The sequence below is a fragment of the Lagenorhynchus albirostris genome, chromosome 4, assembly GCF_949774975.1.
Source record: "Lagenorhynchus albirostris chromosome 4, mLagAlb1.1, whole genome shotgun sequence".
NCBI classification, from domain to species: Eukaryota; Metazoa; Chordata; class Mammalia; order Artiodactyla; family Delphinidae; genus Lagenorhynchus; species Lagenorhynchus albirostris.
Window position 1 is genome coordinate 25,025,158 of NC_083098.1, and position 13,550 is coordinate 25,038,707.

At 34.9% G+C, this 13,550-nt stretch overlaps 1 protein-coding gene across 1 annotated transcript in view; it reads left to right on the plus strand.

The window, feature by feature from the left end:
- ABCE1 (ATP binding cassette subfamily E member 1) overlaps window positions 1-13,550 on the plus strand; it is a 37,961-nt gene that overhangs the window by 3,331 nt on the left and 21,080 nt on the right. The window contains exons 2-9 of the mRNA XM_060147697.1: window positions 2,297-2,430; window positions 3,433-3,518; window positions 6,065-6,162; window positions 7,164-7,281; window positions 7,644-7,781; window positions 7,937-8,006; window positions 8,226-8,322; window positions 9,244-9,333. Of these exons, the coding sequence (XP_060003680.1) occupies window positions 2,328-2,430; window positions 3,433-3,518; window positions 6,065-6,162; window positions 7,164-7,281; window positions 7,644-7,781; window positions 7,937-8,006; window positions 8,226-8,322; window positions 9,244-9,333 (800 nt within the window). The 5' untranslated portion in view covers window positions 2,297-2,327. The remainder of the gene's footprint in view (window positions 1-2,296; window positions 2,431-3,432; window positions 3,519-6,064; window positions 6,163-7,163; window positions 7,282-7,643; window positions 7,782-7,936; window positions 8,007-8,225; window positions 8,323-9,243; window positions 9,334-13,550) is intronic.

Genomic DNA, 13,550 nt, shown 5'->3' on the forward strand with positions numbered 1-13,550 from the left:
AGCAAAGATTGACAACCATTTGCTTTAGCCATGTGAAAAACAGTGATAACCTGACAAGTTGTTTTGATAGAATGATGGGCACTAAAGGCTGGAATGGATTCCAGAGAAAATACCTAGAAAGAAATTTGAAACACTGACTATAGGCAACTCTTTTACGTAGTCTCGCTATAAAAGGAAGGAGAAATGAAGCAATGGAGGAAGATGGGGTCAGATAATGTAGTGTTTGAATGCTGATGGGAATAAGCCAGTGGAAAGAATAGTTGATGATGTGAAAGACATGAGAGAGAATTGTTGGAACATTCTCCTTAGCAGATATCTTTTAGTTTGCAAAGGGACTTAGCTATGGAAATACATAGTATGGTTGCTGGTTGGCATAGTTTCACTTGAGATGATACTAGTCAGCATGGTTTTGTTTTTTCTCTTCCCATTTTCTGCTGCATGTGTGCAGGTGAAGAGTTGTGCTTAACCAGGATTATAGATGAGGGTGTAAGTGATTGACAACGGAATTTTAGGTGGGTACAGAGATACAAAGATACAAAAGGCTGAAGGACAGTGGAAATGTGGTAGAATTGAGAGATAATGTTAGGTCTGAGGAATGGGGGAGTTCAAGGGGTTGTTGGATTGTTGTGTATGAGAGAGGTGAACTGAAAAGATAGGGATGGTGGTTGGAGAATGGGGTATTTGAAAGGTAGGTTATGGAGAAAACGCAGTTATTTGTAATGACAAGGTGAAGGATTTGACCAAAGGAATGAGTGGCTATGGTAGGGTGAAAGACAAGATCACTAGAGGAGAGAGGTTAATGGACTGAGATGACAGGCTGTTAATAGAAGGATCATCTATGAACATATTAAAATCACCAAGAGTTATGACAAGAGTTGTTAGAGTGAACATTAGCTAAGGGCCGAAATTTCAAAGAATGGGAGGGAGTGATCTGATGGTCGGTAAATGACTAAAGCGGGTGGATGACCTAAGAGGCAAAAGTGGCTGTTTTTAGTGAGGAGAGAGAATCGTCTGGGAGCGGTACTGAGGAGCAAGATCTTTTATTCCCCTCCAAGCCTAATGATATTGAGGGGTTATGAGAAGGACTGGAGTGTTCTATAAGAGGAAGCAGTCTGTCAAGAAAAATCTAGATAGAGGATCACAGTCATTGATAGAAAAAGCCAACAGAATGTCTTTGTTGGTCAATAATCTTTTGGCTTCAGGTTCTTTCATTACATATTGGAATAAACTGGAGTAGTAAGGCACTTTTTCGAATTACTTACTTTAATCACATTCTAAGAAAATTAATGTCAATCACTAAGCCCAATATTATAAAAGATTAAGTTAACTTTGACCTCAACTACATAATTGATGGTGCTGTTAAATATCAAGACTTTAAAAAGCTCCAAAAGTGAGTATATACATATAGTTACTTGGTCTCCTTTTCATTTCAGTGCCGTTAACATAAAATTCATCATGGCCATATTGTAAATTCCCAGGTAAAGCAGTTTTTACTTTTTCCAGTTGACCAACATGATGGTTACACCCTTAATAATCATTTGCCATTTCCATCAGTAGTGCATTGTAGTCAGATGGCTAAGCCATGAAGTGATGCTTAGTTTGAGGGAGGAAGTAAACACCTTTATCATATGTATGTTTTCATGTCAAGTCTTACTATTCTGTTTCATTGGTCTGTGTTCATACACTGGTATCAGCATCGATTTCTGAGGCCTTATATCATTTTTTTCATAGGTCAAGTGTAGGTTCCCTCTTCCCCCTTGCTCTTTTCCATTTCCCTGGCTCTTAATACTTTTCTTTTTGTATAAGAGCTTTAGATTTGATTTGTCTGATTCAGTTTTTTTTTTTCTCCTTGAGATTGGATTAAATATATAAATTCAGGGAAGGTTGAAATCTCTGATATTGACTATTCTTTATTGTGAAAACTGAGACAGCATGTCATTCTACTTGTTCAGGTCTTTTGTGTCTTTCATTGGTATTTTGAAAGTTTCCGCACATGTGTATATATATCTTGTTAAGTTGATCCCTAGATCTTTTCTTTTTTCTGACTGTTGAAAGTGGTATTTTTTCCTTCATTATATAAATCTTCTGATGAATGGACTATATGTAAAATTTTGTTTTTCCAGCCTTACCAAATTATTTTATTGCTTTTACTAGTTTTTTTAAACTAGTTCCAGGTATTAATATCTGAATATAGTGATAACTTATCTCCTCCTGTCTAACTTTTTATGCCTGTGACTTATTTCTCTTAACTAATTGCATTGACTATGCCATAATTTTGTTAATTTTTCTTTAATAGAGGAACTGGATATTGTTACTTCCTTAGAATTATGGCGGATAAATTAACAAGAATTGCTATTGTCAACCATGACAAATGTAAACCTAAGAAGTGTCGGCAGGAGTGCAAAAAGAGTTGCCCTGTGGTTCGAATGGGTAAGCTGTTCTGTGGATCATTTAAGGATAAGAGAAGGTTTTAAAAGGAATATACTGTCTTTATGGTTCTCTAGGCTTTAGTATATACTTTTCTCCCCCGTTAGTTTCTTTAAAATGTAAAAATAAGACCAGATTTTGTTCTAAATTTCTTTTAATGCTTTGTGACTAAATGATCCTGTTTAAGTTCATTGAACACAAAATCAAACCAGAGTTCAAATTACTGAGATTCTTACTGTCCTACAAAATCCTATGGTTACTTTAAGTGATGAAGAAAGGACTGCCAAGATGTTTGTATTGATATTTGATAGTATTCTCCTTAAAAAAAAAAAAAAAAAAAAGCTTAATATGAATGACTATTCATGAGGTTTTGCTATATTTTCAAGAGTAAATAAATTTACGACCATTCAGAATTGATGACTTGTTGGTCGTCTTTAAGGGCTAAACTAAATAATTTTTACTTTAAATATACTAGTGAGGTATAAGCTTACTAAATCTTAAAAGGAAATTTAGATGTCATGTGTTACAGTCTACCGTGCTATTCAGAAATTCCATTATTAATATCCCTAATGCCAGGTTTAATTTTGTTTGTGTATTAGATGTCCACATACCTTTGGGGAGCTTTAGCTAACGTATTTCATTCCCTTATCTGGTGTACATTACCATTTTCAAGGCATATTTTATGGATTATATATTCAGGTCAGTCAGCTTAAAAGTAAAGCTGTTTTAGAATCTGCTGTATTTTTATTAGCATATTTTCTTCCTGTAGTAGATTAAACAAATAAGCATATTAGAGTCATCTCTGCCTTGCCTGACAAGAGTATTCATATAAGTAGTTAAGTTCAGTAATCTATCCAAAGCACTGATTTATATTTCTTTCTGTGGCCTTTCTTTTTGAAAACTTGATTCTGTATGGAAATTTGGAACCAGAATTGCTGAAATAACAGTGTTCAGAAAATTAGAACATCAGAAGAAATGACTTAATTCTATCTTTTCCTTTGCCAGGAAAATTATGCATAGAGGTTGTCCCCCAGAGCAAAATAGCATGGATTTCTGAAACTCTTTGTATTGGTTGTGGTATTTGTATTAAAGTAAGTGATATTTTATTTATTGGATCAAATTTGTAACCTAAAAATGAAATCTAAAACTTCTGAGTACATTATAACTATTTTTAGAGCCAAATATAAAACATTGAATAAAGAATACAAATTCAGAAAAATAGTCTTCTTATATCAATATTATTATTGCTTTTTCAATTAATTAACCACCCCACTTAACAGTTATCCTTAAAAAATAATAATAAAAGTTATGCAAACTTCGTAAAGCCATTTCCAACCAAAATTAATTTTTTTTCACCCTTTTATGAGAAGGACATTCTCCAAGTCTTTACCAGAACTTTTTTGAAATATAAAAAATATGAGTCATATTACATACATTTTTTTCAAGTCTGTGTTTAATTTTATTTTTTAAATTTATTTATTTATTTATTTGGCTGTGCCGGGTCTTAGTTGTGGCTCAAGGGCTCCTTAGTTGTGGCATGCAAACTCTTAGTTGTGGCATGCACGTGGGGTCCGGTTCCCTGGCCAGGGAACGAACCTGGGCCTCCTGCATTGGGAGCGCAGTCTTAACCACTGCGCCACCAGGGAAGTCCCTGTGTTTAATTTAAAATTCACACTTTTTTTTTTTTTTTTTTTTTGCGGTACACAGGCCTCTCACTGTTGTGGCCTCTCCCGTTGCGGAGCACAGGCTCCGGACGTGCAGGCTCAGCGGCCATGGCTCACGGGCCCAGCCGCTCTGCGGCATGTGGGATCTTCCTGGACCGGGGCATGAACCTGTGTCCCCTGCTCGGCAGGTGGACTCTCAACCACTGCGCCACCAGGGAAGCCCCTAAATTCACACTTTTAAATAAAAATGGACACAGCCAAAAATTTTTTTAATTTAACCTAATCCTTAAGTACTGCTTTTGCTGTGTTATACATTCTTCTATTGTTGGATTTATCCCAATAGTGTAATTTTTCAAAATACCTCAGTTTTTGTTATACTGAATGGTTTGAATAGGGTATTTTACTAAAGAATGATGGATTTCCAACTTTAGTTCATAAAAGATATTTAGGAGCCAGTGTATAAAGTTCTTAAATTATTTTTATTTACAGATAATATATTTTAGAAAGGAGATTTCCCAAAATATGGATACCATCTGTTATTTTTTCTAATAAGGTTTGTGTATTTTACATTGGTTTCTGAATCCTCGGTTAAGTATCCAGAAGTACCAGGCTTGGTACCTGAAAGCGTTTTTTTCTTGTTTTTAAAATATAAGCAGGAGATATTTCTTCCAGCAAATACTTACTAATCTTTTATTATTTGCCTGCCAGTGTTTTGGGTGGTGGAAATCTTATTTTGAACAGTATATTCGATTTTATTTTCTTTCCTCACTGCTATAAAAAAACGAGATTCCAGAATTTGGGGTATGCAATTCAGTGGCTGAAAAGAAACTGATGTGATGAATTGTTTGCGGGGGGCGGGTAGTGTATACCCCCTGAACACTAAGATACTTGTAATGCACCACATATATGAGCAATGTGGCTATTTTTTTCTTTGTAGATTAAGAGAAGTTTAAATTACTTGCAGCCTGTAAGCATTTTATGTACATTGATGGAGTAATAGAGGATTCTGTAAATGGAGGTAATTCCGTTTGCAGAAAAAATCTCGTGTAAAGAATTAATAATTTTTTTTAGAGGTTGGTGATTATTTTGCTAGAAAACAAACAAAGAGTGTTGTTTCTTAAGCCTCTATGTTCTTGTAACTTAGGAAATGGGAATTCCCTGAAATCTTTATATACAGAGACTTGAATTAGTCCCCTGAGCTCATTCAACAGTTCTGCTGAACAGATTTCTAATCTGAGGTTATACTCTTTGGTTGTACCTTTATAGTTATCTGTACTGCTGAGAAATTTTTCTAGCCACGTTACCACTCTTAAATCACCTTCCAGTTCTTGCCATTCTTGTTCCTTGGGCATTTATCTGATTGATTGTCACTTATTGTTTGAATAAGTTTTTCTATGAGGTTTTTTATGTGAATTTTCTCAATTGGAATATGAAGTATCTTTTTCATATGGGATGGTTACAAATCACAATGGAAAGATGTTAGTCCTTGCTCTGTGCAAATACTATGCTAGCTGTTGTTGGGACATAAGTAGACCAAGAAAGGTACAATCCATGACCTTAAAGGACTTTACAAGGTAGAAATGGAAGCATACAGAGACAGGGAGAAGAAGATAAGGGGAAGGCGTTTCTCATTGACTGAATATGGAACTGTATGCTTAATAACCGTGTTTTATCTTGCTCTTAACCTTCTCATACAAAAGCCTCCAGTTCTCTAAGGTTTTGCAGTAAGTATTAAACACATTAAATGTCCAGGATTATACCAGTCACTAGGGGGAATGCAGAATTATTAGATATGATTCTTGCCTTCAAGGAACTTAACTTTTTTAAGCAAAGGATAGGAAATGAAACAATACTTTACGTCTATGTGAAACTCCCACTTTTGGAAGATAAATTATAAAAATTTCTTCATCTGTTCATTTTAGTCATGCCTATATTTCTAAGAATTAACAGAAAATTAATTCTTTAAATAACAGAAGTGCCCCTTTGGTGCCTTATCAATTGTCAATCTACCAAGCAACTTGGAAAAAGAAACAACACATCGATACTGTGCCAACGCCTTCAAGCTTCACAGGTATATTTCCAAGTCAACATTCTTCTTTATTTCAGTCAAGAGTAAATCCATTTGGAATTTTCAGAGAAATAACAAAAATGGAAAAAAAGTGGTATTAACTTTTACATCCACTAAAGCAAAATACAGTATTATAACATCATGCAGAATCATACTGTATATGTCAGTGGTTCATTCTAGCTAACATTAAAATTACCTGAGGGTCTTTTTAAAACTACTAATGCCCAGGTAATTTCAGCCCAGTTGAATTACATCTTATCTCTGGATGTACAGTCTGGACTTAGTAAGTTGAAAAGGCTCCCAGTGATTCTAATATACAGTTGGGGGTGAGAATCACTGTTGTTAATAATATCCTTATCCCCAGAATACTTTTAAGGGAACTCATCTTGATTTTATTTATCTATTAATCTCGTAATCTACAGAGAATATTACTCTGGACTTCGACATATATTGTTAATGACGCATTCTTTGAGGTTTTTAATCTGCTGAACACTAATATTTTGAATCTAGGAGTCTAGATTTAACTAATAAAAGGGTATTTCTCAACCTGCCAGCTTTAAGGGGCCTACTGCAGCAGGGAGAATGAGTGGAATACTTCTGGTTGATGTGGCACTTCTCTCCTTGTAAGTAAATGGCAGGCCAAAAAAAAGAAAGACAGTGTGAGGTTGCACCTGCTGTGCAATTTTCTACCAAACCATTTTATTATACATTAAAACTGAGCCTTATCTGGAAAGAAAAATTGTTACTTTAGAATAGACTTTGAGTGAAAGTTGAATAAATAAAATTTGGAGTAATGTTAGTCATGGATGCATTCCTAACAACAGTTTAAGTTAATCTTGGCTGCTGTTTTTTCCTAATAGCCAGTAATATCTGGCATATATCTCTTTTGTCTTATTAATGAATGTGTGTGGAGTGCAAGCGCATTAAAATACATCATTCTGGTATTACGTCACTTTTTCTACATAAGTCTGAGTTGTCTTATTATTTTTGTACACTTATGACAGGTTGCCCATTCCTCGTCCAGGTGAAGTTTTGGGATTAGTTGGAACTAATGGTATTGGAAAGTCAACTGCTTTAAAAATTTTAGCAGGAAAGCAAAAGCCAAACCTTGGAAAATATGATGTATGTATTACCACCTTATAAAAATGAATATCTTGGTTCAGTTTTATGAGGCTATGAAGGAGAGAGTATGTGTGATTTTATTTTTTAATGTTCTTATTTTCAAGATTATTTGTGGAATTAATGCTGAGAAACTATAAATGAAACTCCTTTTTAGGTAAAATCTGTTAATGCTGCTTAATTGATAATTCTGAGCTTTCATAAACTGTTATGAGTTGGTGTTTTCTTGATTTGAAATTAAATCCACCTGTAATATTATCTTAGAAGCAGAGGTATTCTGTTTGGATATGTCTTCTATTTTGTATAACATTCATCCTCTTTGCAACTGTATTATTAAATTCAGGTAATTATACATATATTTCTAGGACCCACCTGATTGGCAAGAAATTTTGACTTACTTCCGTGGATCTGAATTGCAGAATTACTTTACCAAGATTCTTGAAGATGACCTAAAAGCCATTATCAAACCTCAGTATGTAGACCAGATTCCCAAGGCTGCAAAGGTCAGTTGCTTTTTAGGAGAAATTTAGTGGGTATTACAGATATTGGTGGACATATAAAAGATAAAGTAAACTTGTTTTATTTTGTGACTCTTTTTAATAGTGAGGGAATTTTAGTATTGAAGGAAAATAATACTATTTCTGATATATTATGGCAGGGGACAGTGGGGTGTATTTTGGACCGAAAAGATGAAACAAAGACACAAGCAATTGTATGTCAGCAGCTCGGTAAGTGTTTATTTTGTGTATGTGTTTTAATAGGCCCTGAACTTAACTCATAAAGATAGGTATCTTTATATGGATTACTGAAATAAATGGAAAAAATCTCTAGTAGTTGTCGTATTTTCAACAGAAACATTCAAACAGAGAATGACTTGCAATATACATTTTACCTTGAAGAGGTAAAATAAAATAACATTGAACACAATGCCTCTATGTTCTTTGTAGATTTAACCCATCTAAAAGAACGCAATGTTGAAGATCTTTCAGGAGGAGAGTTGCAGAGATTTGCCTGTGCTGTCGTTTGTATACAGAAAGCTGATATGTAGGTTACTTTATACTTTTTGTAAATCTTATCCCTACTTTAGAGTTTTTGTTTATAATGCTGCTAATAGAGCAGTGGTTTGAGAGAAATTAATAGGAAGAGTATCTAATGTTTTAACTTTGAGGTCAGATGTTGAAGCAATTGTGCATCCATTGCCCATTTCCCTGTTATTCCATCAGGGGTAAAAAATTCATTTAGGTAAGTACCTTACAACTTATGGGTTCTGGAGCTCTTTAATCTGAAGTCAGCTGTTTATTTTGTAAACTCTCTTTATACATAAGAAGGACATTTTTTTAAGATGAAGCTCTCCTACCAGGCCGGCAAGGTTTTCCGTAGCTTAAGTGGAAAATCAGGTTTTTTAGGTTATCCTAAATCAGGGTGGCTTGCCATGTGAGAGAGAAGAAGGAAGTGGAAAAGGCGAGTTTCCTTTCTACCTTTTAATGCCTCTCTTCTCCCAGATAGTTTTTGCTCTCGTCTTTTTCCATACTTCTACTCTGGCATCCAATGCAGGCTAGTTTTTCTCCATAAAGTATTCTGTAATTCTGGGCAGAGCCTTCCTTTCCAAAGACTCTGTTTGCTTTAGTGCAACTGACTTTAGCCAATTAAGAGAGCCCTCTGAATTACTTCGGAATATATCAGAATATTTTTCATGAGGAGATAACAGTTTGTAAGTTAGCCTAATCTAGGAGTCTCTCCCCAGACTTGATATGCAGTCCTGCCTTTCGTAATTTATTTTCTTCCTTCTACTTCTGAACAGAATACAAAAATTTTTACCGTTATGGGGTGGGCTCCTCAGTATTATAAGGGGATTTTTGTTGTTGTTAAATCAGAAACTATATCTCAGTGCTTTAAAATAACGTGCAAGATAGAATTTTATCATACTTGCCTTTCAAATTATTATGTTTGCTTTTTTTTTCATAGTTTCATGTTTGATGAACCTTCTAGTTACCTAGATGTCAAGCAGCGTTTAAAGGCTGCTATTACTATACGATCTCTAATAAATCCAGATAGGTAAGTACAGATTTGGTATATGCCTGTGCTGTTTTGTTTGAGGACTTTCACAGATTTCTAAAGTTTAAACACTGGGACCATCAATGTCACATATATGTGCGTGTTTTCCATCTTGGTTTTTGGAGCTATCCCTTGAACTTACCTTCCTCTATCTAGAAAAGAGATTCTTAATGCAAGATCCATTTACTACCATACCTGTTTCCAGGGAGCCTAAGAATACTCTGTAATGATATGCAAATTTTGGCATATATGTATGGATTTCTGGGAAGCAGATCCTTAACTTTTACCAGATCCTCAAATGGGTATGTCACTCATACACACAATTTTAGAACAGAGTAATTCCGGTTTCCCAGGTCTTACTGAGCACAAGGGAGGTCTTAAAAACTTCTGTTAAGTAATCACAACGTCCTGTATTTGTAGGGTGCTTTTGTAGTTTGCAGAGTTTTTATATCCATTATCTCATTTGCGCCTTAGTAATCTTGTAAGTAAGAATCTTTAGGTGGTATTCCCATTTTGCAGATGAAGATGTTTTAAGGTCAGAAAAGCTAGTTATTTCTAGGTTTCCAATTTATGATATGGCAAGAACCCAGGGCTTTTTTCTGTTCCTCTCTTTAGTAGCTGATTTAATTCATAGCTGATCTTACAACAGAGCAAGAGAAATCCCTAGGGATCAAAAAACCAAAGAGAAAACTGTAAATTACAGGGGAAGAACAAGGATGGCTTTCTTGAGGGGACGTTGCTTGTCTCTGTAGTAAGTCTTGAGCTTTAACAGCCACTTGTGGGCAAGAAGCAAGGCCTTGTATTGAATTATCACACAAAATGCCGGGACTCAAACGACTGCTTTCTCAGCAAAAGAGCAAACACAGGAGGATGTCAAGGAAACATATACCTGTCACTCACTGAGATTCTTGGAAATGGAGGGCTGGCTCCCCTTCAGATCTCTTTAGGGACTGGCAGCTCACATGGATATGGAATTGAAATTTATGTGATCAGGGGAGTCTAAGAACCATCCATGTTAAGAAAGTAACATAACAAGAGGGCCCTAGAATCTTTAGTTCTGTGGTACCTAGATGAAGCAAATATAAAACCACTCTGGAAGCATATGCCCTCAACCCTGGTCACACAGGATTTCTACAGGTAAAGACTCAAGAGCTTTAAGCCCAGGGTTATAAATGATAGGAGGAAACTGTCTACAAATGAGTCAGTAGACACAACAAACAGCAGGATTTAGACTTTCAGGAACTTCGAGTGACATTCTCAAAGAGACTGTAAAATAATATTTAAAATAATTTAAAACATGAAGATTTAAAACTAAGAATATGATACTACAAAAAAGCAACAGGTAAATGTTTAAAAAACCCAAACAAATCTAGAAATTAAAAGTATAGTCATGACATTGAAAACTCACTGGACAGATTAGACAGGTTAGGTACAACAGAAAAGAGTGTGAGAAACTGGAAAAGTTGGTCTGAGCAAGCTACCAGGATACAGCAGAGAGAGAATAAGATTGAAATACAGAAGGGAGGTTCAGAGACATGGAGAATGGGATAAGAGAGAATAGAATGAGAAGATGATTTACATATGTCTTAATAGGAGTCTGAAAAATAAAGCTATGAAAAGGTCATGGCTGGGTATTTTCCAGAATTGGAAAACTTGACTCCATAGATTCAAGGAGCAAATGATCCATGTACATACCTTGAAGTAAAACTTGGAATATCAGTGGTAAAGAGACAGTCTTAGTTGAGCCAAAGCGTAGCCATAATTTTCACTTCATTCTTAGACCAGGGCATTATGATAGCCTCTTTGGGAGAAGTAAGAGTATAAAATGTCCCAATATTCAGGGACTTCAGGATAAGGTAAATTAAAGAATACATAAGCAGTCAAGTCAGTAGTTCTCAATCCTAATACCTTTTTATAAAACATTTTTATATTCCTTTGTTTTACTGAAATGAATATGATAGATATTGTCTACATTTACACATAATTTTTTTAATACTATATAATGCTTTAACCATAATGAAAAAGCTAAAAGGATAATAATTTACAACCAGGTGACATGTATTTCAATATTCAGCCAAATCACTACATTCTATATTATGAGAGGGCAGTAACCATAGTTGTAAAAGGGATAACATGCCAAAACAGGTTAGATTGACAAAGTGAAGAAAATGATTGTTAGATTTTCTCAGATGTGCTGGGTCTCATTTTTATAGGTATAGGGTCAAAATAATTTCTTTGTAGTGATAGACTGATAATAAAAAGTTACAGGAAGTATATCTGCATCCTGAAATTCTACAACATATCAAGGCATACATTCAGTCTTTAATGCTGTAAAAAGATTTTGAAGATCATATCCTCCGATAAACAACAAGAAATAGAGGATGGATTAGAGAGGGGAACAGTAATGCGAGAGGAAGATTAAAAACCAACAGATAACCCAAAATTAAGTGTAGGGTGTAAATTTTCATAGCATACATTTCTCATGTTGCAGATTATTGTTTCTTCCCAAACCCTCAGAAAATTAGCGTGGCTCTCCTAAATCTTTTTTAACATTTTGGACTTCTGCATAAGCTCCATTTGAAAGTAGGGAAGGCAGGAGGTGTGACTTATTTTTTTCTTCTTTTCAAAGCACATTAAAAGCCACTAGATAATAACTATGCTGCCTTATACTTGGCCTTGAAGATTTTAATGGTAAAAAAGCAGAGAATTATTCCAGATAATGGAACATTGCCAATAAAGATACCAAGGCAGGATAAATATTTATTGATGCTCACCACATTCAACAGTGGGCAAAAATTTATTTGCATATTAAGAAGGGTGTTCCTACTCTAGAGGTAGAATTGGAGGTGAACCATGAAAGGGTTATGTAGAATTTCAGCAGGTGAGGATTTTAGGCAGGATTTTAGACCATTGAAATGATAGACCACCCTTAGACACACAGGGATAGAAGGGTAGATTATTCAGGAAACAAGCAAAGAGCCATTTTTCAGTGTGTCCTATATATAAATGAAATAAAAGAAATACAGATGCTGTGGTTCAGTTGACCAATTATTCGACTTTACAATATTGTGAAAGCAATACACATTCAGTAGAAACTGTACTTCAAATTTTGAATTTTGATATTTTCCCGGTCTGGCGATAGGCAGTACGATATTATCTTCTGATGCTGGGCAATGACAGCAAACCACAGCTTCAAGTCAGCCACATGAGCACGAGGGTAAACAGCTGGTACCCTTACAACCATTCTGTTTTTCACTTTCAGTACAGTATTCAATACATTACGTGAGATACTCAACACTTTATTATAAAATAGGCTTTATGTTACATGATTTTGCCCAACTGTAGGCTAATATAAGTGTTCTGAGCACATTTCAGGTAGGCTAGGCTAAGTATGATGTTTGTTAGATTAGGCGTATTAAATGCATTTTCAAATGACGATGGGTTTATCAGGTGTAACCTTATAAATTGAGGAAGATCTATAGTAGCTAAAGTTTTGGAAGGTCTTAAAGTCTGAAGATGTTAATGTGTTTCATTTGGAACTGAGAGCCACATCTGGGGACCTGAAGAAAATGAGGTTTGTTAAAAGCCTATAACAATATTGATAGAAATGGCAGCCTGAATTAGAATCTAGATAGAGAAAGAAAAGAATGAATTAGACATGCTTCACAATTTAAACAATATATGATTGCAAATAAAATTGAGTCTTTTTTTTATGGGAGTAGTGATTCCATCAATAAAAATATGGCTGGTTAGTTTTTATTTGTACAGGAAGCTGATAAATTAGAATTTTATATAAAGCAGAAACTAACACACCATTGTAAAGCAATTATACTCCAATAAAGATGTTTAAAAAAAAAAGAATTTTAGGTGTCTGTAGGACGTTGCTTTTTGAACATCTTGAGCTAAGTTGAATAGGAATAAGATGCGTAAAAGCTTTATGATTATTATTTGCCTAATAGTTTCTATACTAGCAATACATTTTTCTTACCACTTGAAAAGTCATGTCATAGCCCATCCCGTTTATAAAGTGCTCCAGTACACACACTAACCTATTTTCTTTCTTACCGTCACTAGATTTTTATTACCTGTAAAAACATTTTGCTAACGTAGTGTTTTTTGGTATTGTTTCATATCTATTCCTTGTCTCCACAGCTGAAGTGAAAATTCTCAGGTTGAGGATTCTGTTGTATTCTCTGTGCATTCCTTACTACAGCTAG